The sequence below is a fragment of the Balaenoptera ricei genome, chromosome 19 (genome assembly GCF_028023285.1).
Source record: "Balaenoptera ricei isolate mBalRic1 chromosome 19, mBalRic1.hap2, whole genome shotgun sequence".
In the NCBI taxonomy this organism is placed as follows: Eukaryota; Metazoa; Chordata; class Mammalia; order Artiodactyla; family Balaenopteridae; genus Balaenoptera; species Balaenoptera ricei.
In genome coordinates, this window is record NC_082657.1 from 52,573,118 (window position 1) to 52,595,395 (window position 22,278).

The window sequence follows — 22,278 nt, forward strand, 5'->3', positions numbered from 1 at the left end:
GGTTGGGGTGAGACGATAAAATCAGTGTTTTTAAAAATCTTCCCATTTGATGCTTTTGTGCACCCAGGTTTGGGAGTAGCTGTTTTCGACCTGTGGTTCTCAAACTTTAGAGAACACCCCGCTCTGTTATGTGAGAATTGAACATAATAAATGTGAGAAGACTTCACAAAGAGAAAAGGAAAGTTTTGCAAATGAAAGATATGAATTTAAGTGTCAAATAACTTTTTGATTTTTTCTGTTTGCGTTGTGAGCGAGATTTAACAGTCTCTTACTGCATGCCTGTGAATCCTGCATTCCCACAAAAGCACCCTGAACTATTCATATGCACATGCTTTATGAAGTTTTGATTCTGCGATTCAGATACTTCTAAGTATCTGTAATCTTTAAAGCTTTAAGTAATATCACACACACACATACACACACACACACACACACACACTGTTCTCATTATCTGTGATAGTAATGTTCTGTAAAGTAACCACAGACACTTGAATTAGTCAATACTGAACCATTGCTCCCAGGGAATTACAGTAAGATTAGGTTCCTGCATGCCTCTGGTCATAGTATTCTCATCAACTGATCAATATATAACCTTGTTTTACTAGTGTTTCAGATTAAAGACACCTTATTTAATGCATACTGTTGATTCATTAGCATTGAACTCACAACCAATAGCACCAGAACTCTTACCTGAAGGAAGCTTTTGTATCACATGTGTTCTCAGAAGGCACGTCACAGCCTTCGTGTGCTTGGGAACCCTGGACAGCTCTTCAGCTCTATGCTTGGAGGCCACTTCAAACAGTGAAATCACCAAGCACAAAGAACATGGCACAAATAGGATACGTGTTTACAGTATGAGAGCTAAGCAAGGAGTCAGAGCGTGGCTCTGTTCAACTTCAGCTGGGCAGCTGAAATTCATATTGGGCAACTCAGTTTTTTTGCTTTGTGTCTAGACATACAAGAGCACCTCAAGAATTGATTTTGGGATTCATATAAATTTTAGTGAGTAGGCAAATTCACAAATGATGAGAATCTGCAGATAATGAAGATTGACTGTATACACATACATGCATGCCTACATTATGTTTATTATGCATAATAATTCAGTAATTTATAGGCCATGTACATTTTTCATGACCATCTAAATGGTAAGGAAATTATTAATTTCATTTTATTGAATGAATTATTTCATTTCTATTAAATCAACATTTACCTTGTCATATTACTAATATGCCTGTTTTAGTTACCTGAGTCTCACACCTCAAGTCTACAATTCGAAGAAGTAAATTTATGTATATATACACACACAGAGGTTAAAGGTGCTTTAGCAAAATTATCAAAAAGTATTGATGAAAAAGAGGACATTCACAAAACTTAAAGCCATTTGAAGAGCAAGCAGTGGAGGACAGAGACACAGATAATCCAGTTAGGAAACAGGGAAGTATCTTCAGAAGCTCCGGAATATTGAAATATATTCAAACAAAAGTGACAGTCCCAGAATGTAACAACCCAGTGAAAAATGCACATTACAACTTGAAACTTTCCTTACTGATGTGGTTTTGCAAATGCGGAAACCAAGACTCAAAGAGGTTGACAGAGGCAGACTAAGGAATATCATTAGGGATAGATCAAGACATCAAACCTTGGTCCCGTCTCCCAGCCTGAAAATGTTTCCACTAGAAAAGGCTACATTCTACCAATATCTCATTGCTTGTAGCCAATAACATATCCTCAAGGTACAGCAATCAGGTATACCAATTATGAAGGCAAGACAAAATGCTGAATTGGCAGCTTACAAATAGTGTAAAAAAAAAAAGTTCTTAGTCTAGAATTACTGTCCAACAGATGATTCCACATGGATTTAAATATCTTTAAGCATTACAAGCTAAAAGATACAAAGAAAATCCCCTTTGAATGGATAATTTCCTAAACTATGTTAAAAACTGAAAATTCGTTCTAAACAGAGTATTCTAAATATAATTTTTAAATAATTAGGATAATATGAATCCCAGTGGTTGTCGCTGTTGAAATGTATAGGGCTTTTTTGTTCTTCTTGTACACTAAAGCCATTGCTTTCTCTGTAAGGAAATAGTTTTATGTTCAAGAAATGTCTCAGCATCAAATATTATACTGTAAGGACAGTTGTTTCAGTGCAGAGAAATTGTTGAGAGGTATAGCCGTGGCTTTTTAACTTTTGTGAAAATAATAATTCTGTGGTTTAAAGTCACCTTTTCCCAGTGCCCCACTACCAAGACTCCTGGATTTAATTTCACTGACTCAGTAAGTTTAGAGACCAAGGTCTACTCTATTAAATCCAAGCTCCCCATGTGATTCTGAGATAGGGGCCCCTGAGACCCTTTCATGAGAAGTCTGGAGAGTGTTAAGACATATAATAGCGGGACTTCCCTGGTGGCGCAGTGGTTAAGAAGCCGTCTGCCAGTGCAGGGGACACAGGTTTGGTCCGGGAAGATCCCACATGCCGCGGAGCAACTAAGCCCGTGTGCCACAACTACTGAGCCTGCGCTCTAGAGCCCGTGAGCCACAACTACTGAGCCCATGTGCCTAGAGCCCATGCTCCACAACAAGAGAGGCCACCGCAACGAGAAGCCCGCGCGCCGCAACACAGAGTAGCCCCCACTCGCCGCAACTAGAGAAAAGCCCGAGACCCAACGCAGCCAAAAATAAATGAATTCATTTATTAAAAAAAAAAAAGACATAATAACAAAACTATTTTTACTTTAGGGATTTCAATAGTAAAGACCTTCTTAATAGCTATGAGAGTTAATAACTCGCTGTCGTCATTCAAATGCAGCCTTGTTTACATCAAGTTTTGCTCCAGGATGCTAGCTTTTCTTTCATCTCCCAGCTTTCCTTAACACAGCACTTCCTACCCACTCTTACAGTCTTTATCACCTCTATCACCTGCAGCTATTAATCCTGAAGGAACACATACTCTGCAACTGTGTTGCTTAAACAGCATGTTTTTTCTTTACACTGTTATCACACTAGAAAATAGCAGTCAGCCCAAGATAAATCAAGTTCTTAATCACTCAGTTGCTTTACATACAATCTATGTGTTAGAAATCACTTTCAGGGAGAGACACCAGTAGACCCAAACTGCCTTTCAATGTTTTAGTATATATATTAATTTCATAGATTTTCTGCTATCTCTTCTTACTCATTTCCCTGTGTTTCCTTACCTTGACAACTCTCTTTGCACTTGGTAAAGGATAATTTTCAAAAAAATAACATCACGACTCTTACACAGATAGAAAAATAAAAGCTAAAAAACACGTTTTGAAGATCTTGTTTAACGTTTAACCTTATTCCTGAGGAAACTGGTAAGATGTTGCAGTCAGTTCGAAGAGGATTCAAAGAACAGACATATCCATACATCAGTAATGCTGAAGTGACTGGGCCAAGGGAGGCAAAACTGGCTTCTTCCCTAGTGGAGGAGCCCATCGACCTCTACCAGGTTGAATTTGCTGGTCTGTAGACAGAATTACTTGTAAGGAAACAATGCCTTGCTTGCTAAGCAAAACAAGTAGCAAAAAAACTGGAAGTCTGTGTTAAAGGATAATTTAATGTAAATATGTCTTAGAGATAGTGGATTCCCCTGGAGGGATCTGAAGCTTATCTCCCCCAGAGGTATTTACCTACGTTGTAAAACCTAAGAACTTGACCACCCTCTCCTCAGAGATTTGTTGCATTCCAGAGTTCCTCTCTCACTCTTTGGGGGGGTGGAGATGTGCCAGCCATCCTCTCTAAGCTCCAAGTCTTGTAATTTGGGGGTCCCTCTCTCGTGGTACAACTCCAGTAGGCTTAGGTGCATCTGGCGCTCACTGTATGTAGAGAGAGAGAGAGAGTTAAAGATAAATAGATACAATTTGTATAGAAGGCAAGATAACTTGTTAGCTTGCAAGTGGGATGTCTCATACCCTTCACAGTTTCAGCCTTATCATTATTTTGCAGTTGCATCAGATGTATCCTATTTACAAAGTTCTAAAATAGTTAAAACGCAATGAAAATCTCAGAGCCACCACAGAATCACAACCAGATAACCTGGAAGGCTGTGCTCTAGTCTGGACAAGGCTTTGTTTTTATTCATTCACATGTTTATTCCTTCAGTGACTAATGTCTTTTTCAGCACGTGCCAAGCCTACGTGCTGGAGATACTATAGTTAGCAAATCAGAACCTAGCAGTATAGTTAGCAAATCAGAACCTATCAGTCTTCTAATAGTGGAAAAACCGATAGATTAAATCACAAAATACTGAATTACGCATTGTGAAGTCTTCTTTTTTTATAGTTGTAATTTCTAAATAGGTATTTGTAGAAATATCAGATAACACGATCGTGTCCGAAAGAACAGTATAATAGTTTGCAGACGTTCCTCGTATTAGTAAAGCACATGCGATTCGGAGCATGGATGCTGGGCTCTCATTTCCATTGCTCAGAATCCACTGTGATGCTTTCATTGTCTCTGCTTTGCCCTGGACATCTTGATTATCTGATAAGCACGGCATCCGCGTAACTTCCTCCTTTGTAGCACTTCATATTAGAAAAATGAAATCACTTACAGAAACTATCATAGTATGGAAATTTTAGAATTTCAAAAGGAAACATTTCTATGAGCTGCCCTTTAACAGCTGTCATGCACTGTGGCCTTGGATTGCTTACAATACCTTAAGAGACCTTACAAGAACACAGTGTGTTCTTCATGACCCAGTGGATGCTAAGCGATAGGGAAGTCCCTCTCAGGGTGACCCAAAAAGCAAAGAGACAAAGGTCTCAAGGAGGTGTATCGTCCTGCTCTTTCAGCAGCTACTCAGCCGGAGATGAGCTGCTTAATGCACGCCACTGATTCCCCACAAGAAAAGGTGAATCATTCCGCTGAATAATAAAAGCAGAGTCCAGCAGAGGCTAGGCTAACAGATCTGCCTGGTTAATAATCTTACATTTCTAATAGTCAGGATTGTGTGGCTAACATGATAGAATTTCAGACTTAATATATTGCCTCCTATAGTCTACCTTTTTTTTTTTTTTTTTTTTTCCTCCAAATTTGGAAATGGAGGCTCAGATTTCACCTGACTTTCTTAAGGGCGCAGACACATGCCAGATCTGCAACTCAGGTCTCCTGATGACCTCTCCACTGTACTGCTGTCTGGTCTTCCATAATTAATTTCATGAGCTTATATATCATGTCCTCTTTAAGGAAAATAATTTACTGTTAAAGCGCTTCAGTGAGCTGAAATGCAAGGTGGGAATAAAAGTAACAGCTATTGTTTCAGAGGAAAATAATGATCCACTTGGAGGGGAGTAAGGCTGTCAAACTTGCCTCCTGTCTCATTTATTTAACAGGCCTCTCTATTCAAAATTCTGATGACCAGGAGACGGGTGGGACTGAAATGTCTTGTTTTGATCCATGTGAATGTATTAGCTAAAAAGAGGCTGGCGGGGATTTCTACCTACTCTTTTCCTCCAATTTGGAATATTCTTCTTAATACAGAAGAGTTATGTGATTTAACAGCACATTTATAGCAGAGTTTTGACAACTTCCAATCTGTTTCTCACCTATTAAATCGGAGGCCTTTTGATTAATGTGTTCTTGGACCTGCGTATATCACAGTAAATATAATAAGAAATTTATTGCTGGGAAGGTTGAAGGATAGATACAATATGCCATCTTCTGTTACAAACCTTGTCGGATTTTTGTTTCATCTAAATAGTTTTGGTAATCAGTATGATTGAAATGTTTACAGGCATTCAGATGCTAATAGTGATAGGTCTAGTACCTACTCAAAGATATATTATTTCTTGTGTTAGTTGAGTTGCTGATGCTGTATCGCGTGTTCAAAAAAGTAACTTCCTATTTGCATTGCATAACTATGCAGATCACATGATACCAAGATGAATATTTCAGATTTGATTTTAAAAGAAATAGATGTATTTCTGGTGTAATTTCCTAACATCTGTGTCCAATGAATATATATTTATGTGTGTGTTTGTGTATGTATCATAATCATATTATATATAGTTTTGTATCCTGCATTCCCCACTTAAATATTTTGTACATTTTCCCATGTTATGAAAAAATCCTCTATCCAAAACTTGATGTAAAAAAGAAATAGATGTACACTCATAATTAAAAATTGTCTGAAGGGAGGTATATATACAGACCATAAAATTTTGACTTTCTTTTTACTGGCAGCATACAATAAGACTAGAACAGTCATTGTTTACATTATGTCATTTAAAATATTTTACAAATTCAAAGATACATTTTTTTTTCATATTGTAACATCTCTGAATTCAGGGTGTGTCAACAATCAACAATGTTTTACAGTTATAATAGCATCATTTTTTTCTTTCTTGAAGAAAAATAATGATGCATCTTCTAAAAGCAGAATGTCAGATTTGATGAAATGCACCACAAATTTTAATAATCAGTTTTCTTAATATTTTTCACCATGAATAATTTCTGGCTGAATTATATGAAAAAGTAGAATAAAAACACTGCAAATGCGTGGCAATCGTATAAATTTCAGGGAAAAAAATCACTTTACTATACTTTCAAAGTTTTAAGAATCCATTTGTGTTGATTCTACCTCTCAGAGAGGTTTGATGACTAGAAAAATTTGACTCAGATAAAAGGTGATTTTGATTTTCTTTATTTATTTTAACTTTTGCAGACTAGTGATGGTCTCCTCTCTTTCTTCCCCCATTTCTGCATACAAGAAACTGCGTGGACCATCATCCAGCACAATGGCTCTGATGTAACAAGAGTCCGCAATACCAATCCAGAGAACCCCTATGCTGGGTTGTTCGAGTATGTGGCCAGCATGGAGCAGCTCCAGGCCACAGTTAACCGTGCGGAGCACTGTGAACAGGAGCTGACCTACTACTGCAAGAAGTCACGACTGGTCAATAAGGAAGGTACGTAAATTGGGGCACTTGTCCCCCCTACACACGTCGCACAGTGTGTTTTACTTAACCAGCTCCTGCGGAGTTTTAAGTCGGCCAAGGTGGAGGCCTAGAGCTGCCGAGGGTGTGTGCTCCCTGTGTCTTTAGCAAACGTGTCACAGTCTGGAAGTCACAGAGATGCTGTTGCCTGAAGAAAAGAACAAGGTCAGTTCACGCTGAGCTTTGTGCAAAGCCGTGATTGTCTTTAGAGTCTCTGCCTGCCCTTAATCAGAGAACTGCACAGAAAAGGACTTTGTTCTGATACTCGATGAATGCGCACCGTTGATCCCTCATAAAGGGCAAGTGACACATACGGTTGGTTTTTACCATGGAAAAGAGCTAATAAAAATATGAATTCGTTTTCTGAAAGTGACTATTCTGTGTGACTCTTTCACGGGTTGTTGACAGTTACCCTCTGGGTATAACTGAAAATTAGAACAGTCTGCTAGAAACACAGTTTTTTGTTTTTTTTTTAAGTAGCTCAAAGAGGAATCAGAAAACCATGTTTAACTCTTTCTTTTACTCTACTTTTAATAACCAGTCTGCTCGTAAATTATGGTTCCGGTCTTGTGTTTTCCCCCTTTAGAGCATCTCATTATGTGACAATATCTCGAGTCCCACCAGCTCTGCCTTAGTGCGGGCTTTAATGACCTAATTTATGAAGTTACTGCAAGATCTTTCCTACTGGCCTCTCAGCCGGTCATCAGTCCATATCTCCTGCCCACCCACTGTATCATCCAAAAGATTAATCTTCATGAAGAGAATTCACCTGCAAGAAACACTGCTTCCATCACAACACTTTACTGTTTAAGAAGCTCCAGTGCCTTCCTAGCTGTTCTGTCCAGTACAGACTCTTCTGTCTGGACACCTCAGCTGCGTATTCTGGACCCACTTGCCTATGAACCTTCATGCCGCTCCCCAGCACACTGTTTTCTAGCAGCAATAATCAGGTGTATTTTTCTTCAGTAGTCAGAGAAGATTCTAGGACATCTGCACAATAAAGCTGCTTTGTTCCCTCTCATTTGTCATCTTAAGAGAGGTTGGCGTTCCAGACAGAATGACAAGAACTTTAAAATGAAATGTGTTTCATATGTGAATATCATGTGTTATATGGGTCATGTAGAAAAACTTTGAACTCCTGGTATGACCTTTGAATCTTTTGTTTCCAGTTAAGCCCCAATCTTATATACTTTTCCACCCACTTAATACAGTCTGATCATTTTCTCCCATATGCCTGAGTTCCACTCCCTCTTCCTCCATTTCCTCCTCCTTCTTTTTCAGAATGTTCTCATTCCGCCTCTTAACTCCTCCTAACTCTTCTCATCTTGCTGGTATCCCCTCAAATCTTAACCCCCTGAAACCTCAATCCCATCTGAGACTGACCATCAGATAGTTGCAGTGCAAAGAGCATAGGATTTAGAGGTGGGGAGAGATCTGGGTTCAAGTTCCAGGTCTCTTGTTGATTAGGTACAGAACTTGGCTAGAAGAGTATTTCTCAGTCTTTGTCTTCTCTTCACTGAATTGGGGCCAATCGTACCAACCTCAGGGGGGCGTGGTCATGGCTGGGTGGCATAACACATACAAAGTGCATGAAGTGAGCTCCTCTCTTCCCAGCTCTCCAGTGCATCATGGTTATAGTGAACCTGCCAGTTCAGTATGCAACTGATTGTTCATTATTAGTGAATATTGATATTGGAATCTAAAAAAGAAAAGTAGATAAGCAAGTACAGAACTGTATTCTAAGAAGAATGAGAACCATAATTTTAGAAGGGTAAATGAATGTGATGGAACAAAATGAACTGAGTTGCTTAACTAGAGAAGAAAGAAAAGGAAGGACAATCATCAAAGTCACAAATGAGTCAAACTCTAAAAGACCCAGAACACAGAATCCCCAAGAATGTTAGTGAGCGAGCACCACCCGAAGTCAAGGGGACGACATGGAGTGTGAAGGAGTCCCTACCTTCAGGACCCCCAGGTGTTTGGGAACCACTAGTGAAGAGAATAGTAAACTCTAGAAGGCTGTAGAACAGATGATGAGGATAACTGTTAAATATACAGATTTTCCTCAGGTCTGTGACCCTAGAATTCATGTAGAATGGATTTGAGGTGGAAAAGAGGGAACAATTTGGATTTCGAGGTCACTGTAAGAAATGTATGGGGAAGATCAGGAAGGTGGCGTCAGACAAGTTAACTTTACAGTTTCAGATCTTGAGAATATAGCAGCTTCAAGTAACAGTGGTGCCATAATTGTGGATGAATAAAGTGAAATGTGTATGAAAATGTTTCCAGCAACCTGTGGCTCTGCAGCTCAGCACACTGGAAGGATGCTCAGTATGAAACTCAAGCCATTTGGGATTTTAACCATGAGAATAGAAGTGACCTACCGTGATCTCTGATACTTTATCATTTTAATTTCAACTTTAAAATTTTCTCTTGCTTTTCTTAATTCTTCCTTATACTTATGTAAATTCTTTAGGACACTTCAAAAACGTCTTGAAGGAAACCGAAGGTATTTGGTATCTTTAAAACATTAAGTGGTTTCTACTTTGTAGGGAAAATAGCAAATTTATTTATTTATTTATTTATAATTTATTTTTGGTTGTGTCGGGTCTTAGTTGCGGCACGCGGGATCTTTGTTGAGGCACGCGGGATCTTTCGTTGCGGCGCAGGCTCTTTTGTTGCAGCACACGGGCTTCTCTCTAGTTGTGGTGTGCGGGTTTTCTCTCTCTAGTTGTGGCACGCAGGCTCCAGGGCTCCTGGGCTCTGTAGCTGTGGTGTGGGTTCCAGAGTGCATGGGCTCTTTAGTTTGCGGCACACAGGCTCTCTAGTTGAGGCGCACGAGCTCAATAGTTGTGGCGTGCGGGCTTAGTTGCCCCACAGCGTGCGGGATCTTAGTTCCCCGACCAGGGATCGAACCTGCGTCCCCTGCATCGGAAGGCGGATTCTTTACCACTAGACCACCAGGGAAGTCCCAGGAAGATAGCAAATATAGATGTGAAAATATTATTCAGTATTTAGGAATAATGATTTATTTTTTAAATCTATGAACACATAATGTTTTAAGCAGTGTGTTGAAATAGATCTACTAAGTGCTTCAAGTAGGTTTCGCCTTCAGTTGATCAGTTAATCATGCAATTAAAGAAGATGAAGATTCTTGATATTAATTAATGCATAACACAAGCTTCCAACAACTCCTTGTTTTCCCGGCATAGTGGACAGGAATGTATAGTAACACTGGGAGAGAGGCTGTTTGCATCAGCACAGGTCCAATTTAATAATAAGTTTTTATGAGCTTTGGCATTTGTAAGTAAGGGAGAAATTAGTAAAAGTAGGGCTAATGGCAGCAACTTAAAAGGTTTGCAAGTCAATGGAAAAATGATCAAGTACCTTTGAGGAGCTGACTGATTTGATGTCACCTTCCTCTCATGCCGTGATTCTCAAGTGACTATGAGTTTTCCTCTCTAACTTGTTTTTCCCTAAGACAGATTGCCTGCATGCCGCATCTAAATGTTCTGTCTATTCTTTGCTCTAGTTCCTTGGCATCATGTTTAGTCTTAGCTCTGTGAAGGAGCTGGTAGCTGAACATTCATCATAGAAATAAATGCATTTGGTTAAGGGAAACTTTGTTTTTGAGTGGAGTATCTGCTTCGGGCGTAAAGATCTTTCAGTATTATTTCTGTAGTCTTCAAATAAGTAGCCAAGACAGTAAATGGAAGAAAAAATATACACTTTCAAATATATCTTAAATCATAGCAAGGGAGTGCCATAATATGCCTAATGTTTAATAAACACCTAGTTTATTTTTAGCCAATAAATATATTGAGATAAATCACTAACTTTACATAGCATTTCATAATGTTTTAATGGGCATTTCATGATCTCAAATCAATTTTGTTTCTCATATGTTAATTACTGTGGTTTATAATTTGATGCCTTCTTGTTTTGAAAAATTATTTTTAACAAAATTGCATATGTGATCTGCTGTCAATACATTTTTTTTTTTTTTTACTATTTAGCCTGAATTAAATAGGAACTGCTGGTTTCTCTTCTACTCAAAGAAAAATATATCAATCATTTAAACTTAAATAATGAAATATTTTCTTTAAAAACTTTCTTAAGGAAATGCCATCAATTACAGTGTTGCGAATATCACTACATCAAATCAGTCTTTCTCCATTTATTCTTTTTAATGATTTGGGAAGGAGGGAATTATACTGGATGGAAGGGTTGGGGTATAGAGCAGATGTCACATTTCTCACCTCTGTCTTTCAGATGGAACCCCTCTGAGCTGGTGGGTTGGAAGAACCAATGAAACACAAACTTATTGGGGAGGTTCTTTACCTGATCCTCAAAAATGTACTTGTGGATTAGAGGGGAACTGCATTGATTCTCAGTATTACTGCAACTGTGATGCTGACCGGAATGAATGGTGATTTCCATATGATTTCCTTATGCAAAATCAAGTTTATTATTTTTTTAAATGAATCACTCAAAACATATATAGGTAGGCAGATACTGAACAAGGTAGTACAGTGAAGAAATTAAAGGTATGTTTTGATGAAATTTATTACAATCTGAATTCTAAATGGTAAGATCACTATCTTTTTATTTGAATTTTTTGGTAATGGATCATGAGTCGTACACCTTTTATTTCTGTAATATGATGAAACAGGCATCTGTTTCATGTCTGCTATTCATTTTAAGTCAGTTATTCTCTTTAAAATTAAGTATAATTAAGAATTATAGTATTCTCAAAATATATTTACAGCCTTTAATTACTAACACATCTCTTCAATAATCTGCCTATAAAACCTTTAAATATATAAACTTAGAATTTCCCACAATTATTTAAACATGTAGCTCTTTTATTTTCTTAAAGAATACACTATGCTATGAAAAACTAATATTCCGTTTATCGTATTTTGAAAAAAGAAATCTATAATATTTAGGGATTTGAAAATCGAGCTTGAAATATTCCATTTATTCATTTGACATTACATTTATTCATTTGTCAAACATCAAAGACTATGTTATATCAAAAACCAGATTATTTTAGAATACCCTAAAGGAGGCATCTATATGGAGTCATGATTATACTCGTATTGTTATATGTTCAGTATGAAGAATATTGTCTCTCTTACTCAAAATTTTTCAAAATTTCTACTCCTTTGGGAGACGCTTTTTTTTTTTTTTCTCACTGCCTTCACAGAAAATGCCCACACAGTAATAACGTATTTTAAAATGTAAATAAAAAAATTTTAAACTAATCTAATCACCAATAACTGTCCAATGTCTGCATGACATTTTATTCATCAAATATAATTTTTAAAAATAAGATTTTGAAATTTTTCATATTAAATTCTGCTTATGCTTAAGTAGCTTGCATAGAACTAACCTAACCCCAGATAACATTTGTAATCCCAGGAAAACTATTTATTAAAAACACCTACTTGTAGCAAGTGGAGAATAACCAAATGTAGGCAGGAACTACCAGGGTTGGGAGCCTTCGAACCTTAAAAGAAGGGAACTTAAGTGAGTGAGATTTGTGTTTATGTGCCTTTTCCTTGAGGCTACTCACCAGACCACCTGCCATGGAGTGGCTAGAACTCAAAGAGAATACTAGATTTTTTTTGGCTGGGGGTATCAGAGGAAAGTTCAGAGCAGCCAGAATGACTAGAAATTGATTTCTGGATGTGTCAGAAAGGAGAAAACCACTTGAGGGGAGACCACTATATCAACTCCTCTCAGACCCCTGACCCTTGAGCTGCACATGCACAGGGGAGATTTCTAGGAACCAAGCAGAGAGATGCAGCTGGGAAACTGAACAAGCTACACAAGAATTTCAGCAGCAACCACCGGAGGAGAGACAGAATTTAGAGCTTAAGTCTCATTAATTGAGATGGGCTTTGTAAAGCCCTCAGCTTTCCATAGAAATGACAGAAGGTCCACTGTCTTTACAGCAAAGTTGATGTCCGAGAACTGAGTATGATTGAAAACTACAAGTGAAACTGACACAGGCCCACCCTGATGAAGTAGAACCACCATTATTGTGATACGGTTGTGATTTAACTGCTTGTGAAAACAAAAGAAGTCTTCAGAGAATGATAACAGAATCCAGAGTCTCTACAATGTATCACCCATAATATCCAGAACATTATAACAATTATTGCTTATTCCAAAAAAGAGTAGACTTTGATCCAAAGTCAAGAAAATAAAAGCACCATTTAGAAACAGGCCCTGGGACACAGGTGTTTGATTAGCAGGCAAAAACTTTAAAGCAACTGTTAAAAAACATATGAAGAATTAAAGGTAAAAATAATCAAAAGTGAACAAAGGGTATTCTAAGCAGATAAATGAGAACTTTATTAAAGAAGCAAATGTAGGGACTTCTCTTGTGGTGCAGTGGTTAAGAACCTGCCTGCCAACACAGGGGACATGGGTTTGATCCCTGGTCTGAGAAGATCCCTCATGCCGCAGAGCTCCTGAGTGCACACGCCGCAACTACTGAAGCCCGCGCGCTCTAGGGCCCGTGTGCCACACGTACTGAGCCCGTGTGCTGCAACCACTGAAGCCCATGCACCTAGAGCCCATGCTCCACAACAAGAGAAGTCACCACAATGAGAAGCCCGCGCACCGCAACGAAGAGTAGCCCCTGCTCAGTGCAACTAGAGAAAGCACAGCAACAAAGACCCAACGCTGCCAAAAAAAAAAAAAGAAAAAAAGAAGCAAATGTAGATTTTAGAACAGGAAAGTACAACATCATCAGAAGTAAAATATTCACTGGATAGACTTCAACTCTTATGGGAAATAGCAAAAGAAATCTTCAGTAAACCTGGAGATACATAAGTAGAAATCATTCAGTCTGAAGAACACAGGAAAAAAAAAAAGATTGAAAGAAAAATTTACAGACCCTTTGTGGCTTGTGGGAAAATATCAATGATTTAACAGGCAAGAAATTGGAGTCCCAGAAGGGCAGGAAATAAAATGAGGCAAAAAATATATATATATTTGATGAAACTATGGCTGAAAATTTCTCGAATTTGCTTAATAAACATCTCTGGAAGCAAGCCCCCAAGATGGCCCCCAATTTTCCACACTGCCTGTTATTCACACCATTGTGCAATTTCCTTCTCTTGTATGTCACATGGACCTTGTGACTTGCTTTTAAGAACAGAATATGGTAAAGGTGATGAGATGTCACTTCAGAGATTGGGTTACAGAAGACTGTGACTTCTGACTTGCTCAAAATTCTCTGCGTCTTCTAGCCTTCTTGTTTTGATATAGCAATCTGCCATGTCGTGAGCTCTCGTGGACAAAGAATTGAGGGTAGCCTTCAACCAACAGCCAGTGAATAACTGAGGCTGTCAGTCCAACAGCCAGCAAGGAGTAGAGTACTGCCAGCAGCCACAAGGTGAGCTTGGAAACAGAGCCTTCCCCACTCAAGTACTGAGCTGATTGCAGTCCTTGCCAACACTTTGAGTATAGCCTTGGGAGAGACCCTGAGACAGAGGATCATAAATCAGAAGAATCACAGACCGTAAAAAGTCGTGTTTTAAGTCACTGCATTTTGGGATAATTTGTTATGCCATAGTAGATAACTCGTACAACTTCAATGTATGGATTCCAGAAACTCAGAAGATCTCAAGCAGAATAAAAACCAGAGAAAAGCACACCTGGGCTTGTTGTTCACATTGCTAAAAACTAGTGATAAAGATTAATGTTTTCAAAGTAGCCAGTTTGGGTGAATCTGGTAGAAGACATTCCATACAGGGGAATAAGGATACAAATGAAGGCTGACCTCTCATCAGAAGCACAGGTCAGAAGACAATGGAATGATACCTTTAGTGTGCTGAAGGAGGAAGCACTGTCAACCTAGAATTCTATACAGGACGAAAATACATTTCACAAATGAAAGTAAAATAAATTCCTGTTCAGATTAAACAAATGCTCAGAGAATCGGTTGTCAACAGAACTGTACCGTAAGTAATACTGATGGAAATTCTTCAGGTTAGACAGAACTAACACCAGATTAAAACACAGATCTTCAGGAAGGAATGAAGGGCACTGGAAATCATGAATATGTCAGTAAATGTAAAAGCCAGTGTTTAAATTTTTCTCTTGATTAGGTAAATTAAATTATAAAGTTTATAGCATCTGGATTTAAAATATATTGTTACAACCATTGCACAAAGAGCAGGTGTTTGTGTCGGGAAGGATGTTAAAAATTATCCCATGGTAGGCTTCTGACATTTTATATTAAGTAATACAACATAAAATATAAGTAGAGTGTGATGGATTAAGGATGTGTCTTATAATCTATGAAGAAAATATTAAAATACAATAAACAGTCATATAGCTAAAGGGTGAGTAAAAAAAATCGAATGCAAAACAATATGAAGTAAACCAAGAGGAGGCATGAAAGGGGGAGCAGAAATACAAGATACCCTGTGGGAAAAAAATAAGAAACAAATATCAAAACGGTAGATCTGAAAACACACTACCAGTTATTACACTAAATGGCCGTGGATTAACCATCTCATTTAAAAGGTAGAAAATGGCCAACAGAGTTTCAAAATCACCAACTATATTCCGTCTGCAAGGGACACTAAAATGTTGCCATATTTTTCCATCCTCAGATGAGTAATTTGATCCTGACTCTTCTGTGTGTGCAAATTTAGCTCAGAACATCTTGGCTTTGAAATGCAATAAGGACTATTGTTTACTTTATAATTATGTTCATCAGAATAATTTTAAGAATCTTGCTGTTGTTACTGTTTTTTAGGACCAATGACACTGGATTCCTTTCTTATAAAGAACATCTGCCAGTAACTAAGATTGTGATCACAGACACCGGTCGACCACATTCAGCAGCAGCCTATAAACTAGGACCTCTGCTCTGCCGGGGCGACAGTAAGTGGTGGCGACGTGCCGTAAACATGTGTGAGGAAAGTGATGTCGCTTAAGAACCATGTTTCTATCTTATAATAATTAATCAGACTTCTCGTGTGAAAACTCATAAGCAGTGTCTGAAATCATTCCTTTAGTCAATCAACAAAGCGCCCCTATAGAGTGCAAAGCCCGGCAATAAATGCTGTTACAGCAAACCTTGTTAAGAGTCCAAGAGAAAGAAACCACAAAGCATCTCTATTTGATTGGTTCATAAGCTCATTCCATCATTCCTAAATGTCTGCATGCCATTGTCTATAAAGGAAGACCTCAGTGCTACATAAAATTATCAAGAATGTATGGTGAGTTTTATACTGTTGGGCCTGGGGTGAAATTAGAACATCAGTAGAATCAAATGTTAGTTTAATCAAACACATTTCAACTTTTAATCTCATTTTTTTTTCCCAGTTTGTGTGTGTGTATTTTTAGTCTAAATCAGTGGGACCTGCTGTTTTGTATATTCAATGTATTAACACTCTAAACTGGAATTTTTTAGTTAAAATATAGTTTCATAGAAAATACATATTTTCAACAGGGAATGAAATTAGCATACATATCCATTTATAACCTCTCTGAAGTCAGCTAGGTTAGAGACTGATGCGTCAATTATTTTTGCTTTTAGTTATTTCCAGAACTTAAAATGCAAATAGAAGAAATATTTATTTACCTTAAAAGTATATCCTAAAATGAAATTTTATTCTAGGGGATCAAAAGAGGAAGAGGTGATCTGACAATGCATTGGATTTATGGAGATACATAGCAGAAGTTGCTTAGTTAAGAAAGCAAAGATGATACTGGCCTATAAAAATGTGTATATGCATTGTAAAAAAAAAAAATGGTCTGCCATTATACCTACCATCCCTAATCTTTATCATCTCTACTTCCTGTTCTGCCAGTAGGCCTTAAACAGTCACTTAAAGATGACATAGGATATTTCATGCAGAGAAAAGTTATGTGCAAAGAGATGAGGTTGTAAACGCAGGATGCATCCCGAGGAGTGCGATGATTTTGCGTGACTTTAGAGAAATTGTTCTGTACATCGCATGCACTCTTCACTGCTGGCTCTGATCTTAACCCTTCAGGGGCTCAGGCCGGCTTCCTCCATTTGCCACCATCCCTGGGGAACTGTTCTGCTTTGACTAAGGTCACTCCCAACTCTGTCCCTTAGGGGTTCTTTCTTTCAGACTTCCTGTCATGAACTGAAGCACACAGCATCTTTTCCCTTAGGGCAGTGACTCTCCATCCAAGGTGATTTTGCTCCCTCAGGGGACATTTGGCAATGTCTGGAGACAGTTTTGGCTGTCACGACTGTGAGGGGTTTTATGCTACCGGCATCTAAAGGGAGAGGCCAGAAATGCTGTAAATATCCTACAGTGCACAAGACAGCCCTCCACCACAAAGAATTATCTGGTCCAAAAGGTCCATAGTCTTAAGGTTGGGAGACTAGAGCGTTAAACTTTTGTGACCACGGGGATGCAGAAGGAGGCTGACAACATTAGCAATAAGGATTTACAAATCCTGAAGTATTTAGAGACCTGCTGATTAACGTCTGACTTATTAATGAAACAATCACCGAGAGCTTTCCTTGGCCTTCTTGTCCCCCATATCTGCTTTAGGGTTGAGACTCATCCCCACATAAGGTCATAGAGCGTTTTCTGCATAAAGGGCCCTTTTTAAAAACTTTCTCAGTCTGAGGAATGATGGTGGCAGAGTAATGAATGCGCCCGTTTTCTCTGTATGGGCAGACTGTATCTCTGAAGGTGCAATGCCCTAGACACAGTTTTTTTCCTTTCCAAGTGAGATACACTGGGCAGATATAGGGCTTCTAGATATGGGATCATGCACAGTGGGCCTTATAAGCAGAGGAAAGATATGTGGATGTTATCCTGAAGGCGTTAGGACTGGATCACTAGTTAGGACTGGGAGAATTTAAGACTTAGCTTAATTCTTATGATCCAACTGAAAGCATGGAGATCAGGTACAAACCTAAAGGCAGGAAGGTGACCTTTGACGTAAGACAAGGAAAATGATGAAGGCTTGAACTAGGCAATAGTTGTCATGGGGCTTAAATAAGGGGCTCAGTTAGGGAGGTAAGTTCAATATGATTTGGACGGGAGTGAGGGTGAAAAGTTGTGAGGATGATCTCCAGCTTCCTGACTTGAGTAAAGCAGGTAGCACCGTTTGTTGAGACAATAAGAATGCTAGTACCCTTCATTGAGACACAGAATTTTTAGATTTTCTTTGAACAGAAAAATGGAAAGATGAAAATAAAAAAATAATATTTTGGATTTATCACACAAACCAGAGATGTTGAAAATTTCATATCTAGCCATGTTTTTCTAGGAAAGAAGACAGAAGCCTTGAGAAAGCAGGACAAATAAAAATGAGTGAGACCTACAGGTACCAGATAGGAGCTTGCTCCTAACTCCAGGTCTTTCTTTTCATTTTTTTAAATGTAGATGGGTATAAAATTTTGTGTTACTACTGCTATTATTGCTTAATGTCAGAAGTCATAGGTAACATCGTTAGGTGTTTTACCAAAAGCACAAAAGATATGAATGATAAAGTCCCCTTTAAAGTTGTGCTGCAGATATAAAACTTAGTAAATATTGTTGACCTTAAAGAATTTATTTATGAATATGGAAATAATTTTTTTGAAAAATATGTAAAAAGTAAACGGCAGAATTCAACATCCTACTTATAAAAACTAAGCAAACTACGAACTTAAAAAAACTTTCTCAGTGTTTCAAAAGGCATCTGTGAAAATCTGAAAATCTGACTATTTATCCTGAATAGTCACAGACTTAATGCTTCCTCTCTAAAATCAGGATCAAGACAAGGATGTCTGTTCTCACCTCTCCTATTCAGTATCATACTGTTGGTCCTAGCACATGTAGTATGTCAAGAAAAGGAATTCAAGTCATACAGATCAGAAAGGAAGAAATAAAATGTCTCTATTTACTGATGACATGGTTTTCTAGGTAGAAAATTCTTCAGAATTTGTAAAAAAAAAAAAAAGTGAGTTTAGCAAGATTACAAGATGCAAGGTCAATATGCAAAAAATAAATTATATCTCTATATGCTAATAATGAAAAACTTTAAATTGAAATTTTAAAAGTACCTTTTAGAGCAGCACCAAAAAAATGAAATAATTTGGTATAAATATAACAAAAACATATAACATTTATGAGAAATAATTAAAGAACTAAATAAAAATGTAATACTGATAGATTGAAAGATTTGATTTTGTTAAGATGTCAATTTTCCCCAAATTGATGTACAGATTTAATACACTCTCAATCAAAATCCAGCAGGCATTTTTTTTTTTTTTGCAGAAATTGGCAAGCTTACTCTAAAATGTATAGGGGGAAGCAAAGAAACTAGATTAGCTAAAACATTTTGAATAATAAAAACAAAATTGGAGACTTAACTATCTGATTTTAAGGCTTGTTGCAAAACTACACAATTCAAATCAGTATACATTGATATCAAGATAGACAAATCAGTTAATGGAGTAGAATAGATATATGTATACACACACATATACACATAAGGCAACTCAAGGGAGAAAGAATTGTCCCCTTCAAGAAACAGTGCTGGAACAGTTAGAATCCATTTACAAAAACAAAAACAATAAAAGAATTTCATCCCATACTTCAAACTGCATACAAAAATTAACTCAAATTAATCATAAACTTAAATGTAAACCCACGAACTATAAAACTTCTCTAAGGAAATATAGAAGAAAATCATAGTGACCTTGGGTTAGGCACAGATTTCTTAGATGCAACATCAAAAGCATGATCCATAAATTTTTTTAATGATAAATTGGGTTTCACCAAAATTAAAAACTGCTTTTAAAATGACATTGGGATTGACATATACACACTACTATATATAAAATAGATAACTAATAAGAACCTACTGTGTAGCACAAAGAACTCTACTCAATATTCTGTAATGACCTACATGGGAAACGAATCTAAAAAAGAGTGGATATATGTATATGTATAACTGATTCACTTTGCGACACAGCAGAAACTAACACAACATTGTAAATCAACTATACTTCAATATAACTTAATTTTTTAAAAATGGAAAGAAGAACCACACACGGGGAGAAAATATTTGCAAAGCGCATATCTGATAAAGGCTAGTATCCAAGATATATGAAGAACTTTCTAACAGTGCAATTAAAACAAAATTCAGATTAACAAATGAGCAAAAGATTTGCACATACATTTTGTCAGATAAAATATACAGATTCCAAATAAACACATAAAAAGATTTTCAACATCATTAGTCATTAGGGAAATGTACAATAATACCACAAGGAGATACCAATATATAACTATTAGAATGGCTGAAATTGTAAAAGAATAATAAAACAAAGAAACTGACTAGTAAAGATTTTAGTAACATGGGTATTCTCCAGGATACTCCTAGGATCTTACTGAATATGTTTTGACTTTTACTAACTTTAGAGACAAAGGGTCAAAGGAAAGAATCACGGGAAAACATATGGGTTTACAGTTAATAGAAAGATTATAACTAGGAGGGCTCGTACATATATTTTCCTTTCTGCTCACTCTCCTGGGAGCAGTGGGGCCATCTTCATTTTTGAGGTGCCATCAGAAGTCTTCTAGACCAGGGGTCCCCGACTCCCAGGACGCGGATTGATACTGGTCCGCAGCCTGTTAGGAACCGGGTCGCACAGCAGGAGGTGAGCGGCAGGTGCGCCATTGAAGCTTCATCTGCCGCTCCCCATCGCTCCCCATCGCTTGCATTACCACCTGAACCGTCCCTCCCCCGCACCGCCTGTCCGTGGAAGAATTGTCTTCCACGAAACTGGTCCCTGGTGCCGAAAAGGTTGGGGACCACTGTTCTAGACCAGTAATTCTTCAACTTCAGCATGCATTAAAAATTATTGGAGAGCATGCCAATTGTAGTTGCGTTATCTTCAGAACTCTCCCCTCACACTAAGGAGAAAGCATAGTAGTATTGACCCCCGGGGTTAAATGTTTTTTTTGACATCAATCAGGAGAATACCTACACGGAACTTCCCCTATTTCTTCAGGTCCTGCAGCACAGAGAAAATTCATCCACCACTGATGGCATCTGGCTCCATTTCCTCTTCACTTGCTTTCTTTCCTTCATCTGCAACACACCCCCAATCCTTTTACTGAAACCATTCACACTCACATTCACACCCTTCCTTCATGAAGCCTTCCACAGGTCGCTAGAGGACTTTACCTACACTTTCAAAGAATGTTCAGTAAATTACGAAGATATACTTCTCATACTGGCTTTTAATTATTTCTGAGCCTCTCAAGAGCAGGTCAATTGCTCATTTATCATTGTATTCCTGACACCTAGTACATTACCTGTTACATGAAAGATAATCAATAAATAGCAGCTTATGAAAGAATGAGAATGATCTCTCATACAGCTCAAGAAACCTATAGCTTGGAGTTACTCGTGAGAGAACAGGAATAAGTTTTTTATTGTATAAGCAATTAAATGATATGCAAATATATGCTTTTAATTAAAGGAGTTTATATTTTGAAAGACTTATTCTGATTTTTAAAAATCACAAAGTACAAAGGACGTTTAGTACCATCCTGAGCCATTTCTCATTCATGTACGTGGGCTTGAGGCAGTGAAAGTGCTTTCAAATAAGCACATGATTTTACTTAATACTTTTGATTTTTCACTCTTTTAATAAGACAGTGACTTTATAAAACTGAAATATTATCTACTTCTTGAAGAAAGAAAAATATCTTATGATTTATTTTGCTTTTTGTTTTGTGTTCTTTTGAAAACATTTACATTACTAGCTAGTAACTGATATTCAAGAAACTTCCCAAATGTGGGGCAACAAACATTCTTTCTAACACTTTCAAAAGATTTCCATTTTTTTTGAGACTGGGAATCCTGATAATTCTCAGAACTACAATAATATTCTTTTGTGACAAGATTCTACATGTATATATCTCTATTCATTGTTTTAAATATTAAATATTAATGACAATTGATATGAAGTCATTCTAAAATTTTAAGATATACAGAAATGTCAAAGAAAAGACTACAGTAATCACCAAGAGTCACACAACTCAGAAATAATGATTTATACCAGTGAGCATTATTCCAGACATTTCTAAATATCGCTAGTGCAGGGTTTCCCAACCTCGGCACTCTTGGGCTGAGTAATTCCTTGTGATGGTCGGGGGCCGTCCTGTGCATTGTAGGGCATTTAGCAGTATCCCTGGCCCCTACCTGCTAGGTGCCAGTAGTACCCTCCCCAGTTGTGACAACCAAATATGTCTCCAGAAATTGCCAGATGTTCCCTGGGGTGCAAAATAGCCCCAGA

The 22,278-nt window shown here is 37.6% G+C and overlaps 1 protein-coding gene across 7 annotated transcripts in view; it reads left to right on the plus strand.

Annotated features, from left to right (window-relative positions):
• CNTNAP4 (contactin associated protein family member 4) overlaps positions 1-22,278 on the plus strand; it is a 263,350-nt gene that overhangs the window by 202,101 nt on the left and 38,971 nt on the right. For all 7 annotated transcript variants that reach the window (XM_059903575.1, XM_059903577.1, XM_059903581.1 and 4 more), the window contains 3 exons: positions 6,738-6,935; positions 11,235-11,391; positions 15,745-15,872. In XM_059903575.1, coding sequence (XP_059759558.1) covers positions 6,738-6,935; positions 11,235-11,391; positions 15,745-15,872 — 483 coding nt within the window. The remainder of the gene's footprint in view (positions 1-6,737; positions 6,936-11,234; positions 11,392-15,744; positions 15,873-22,278) is intronic.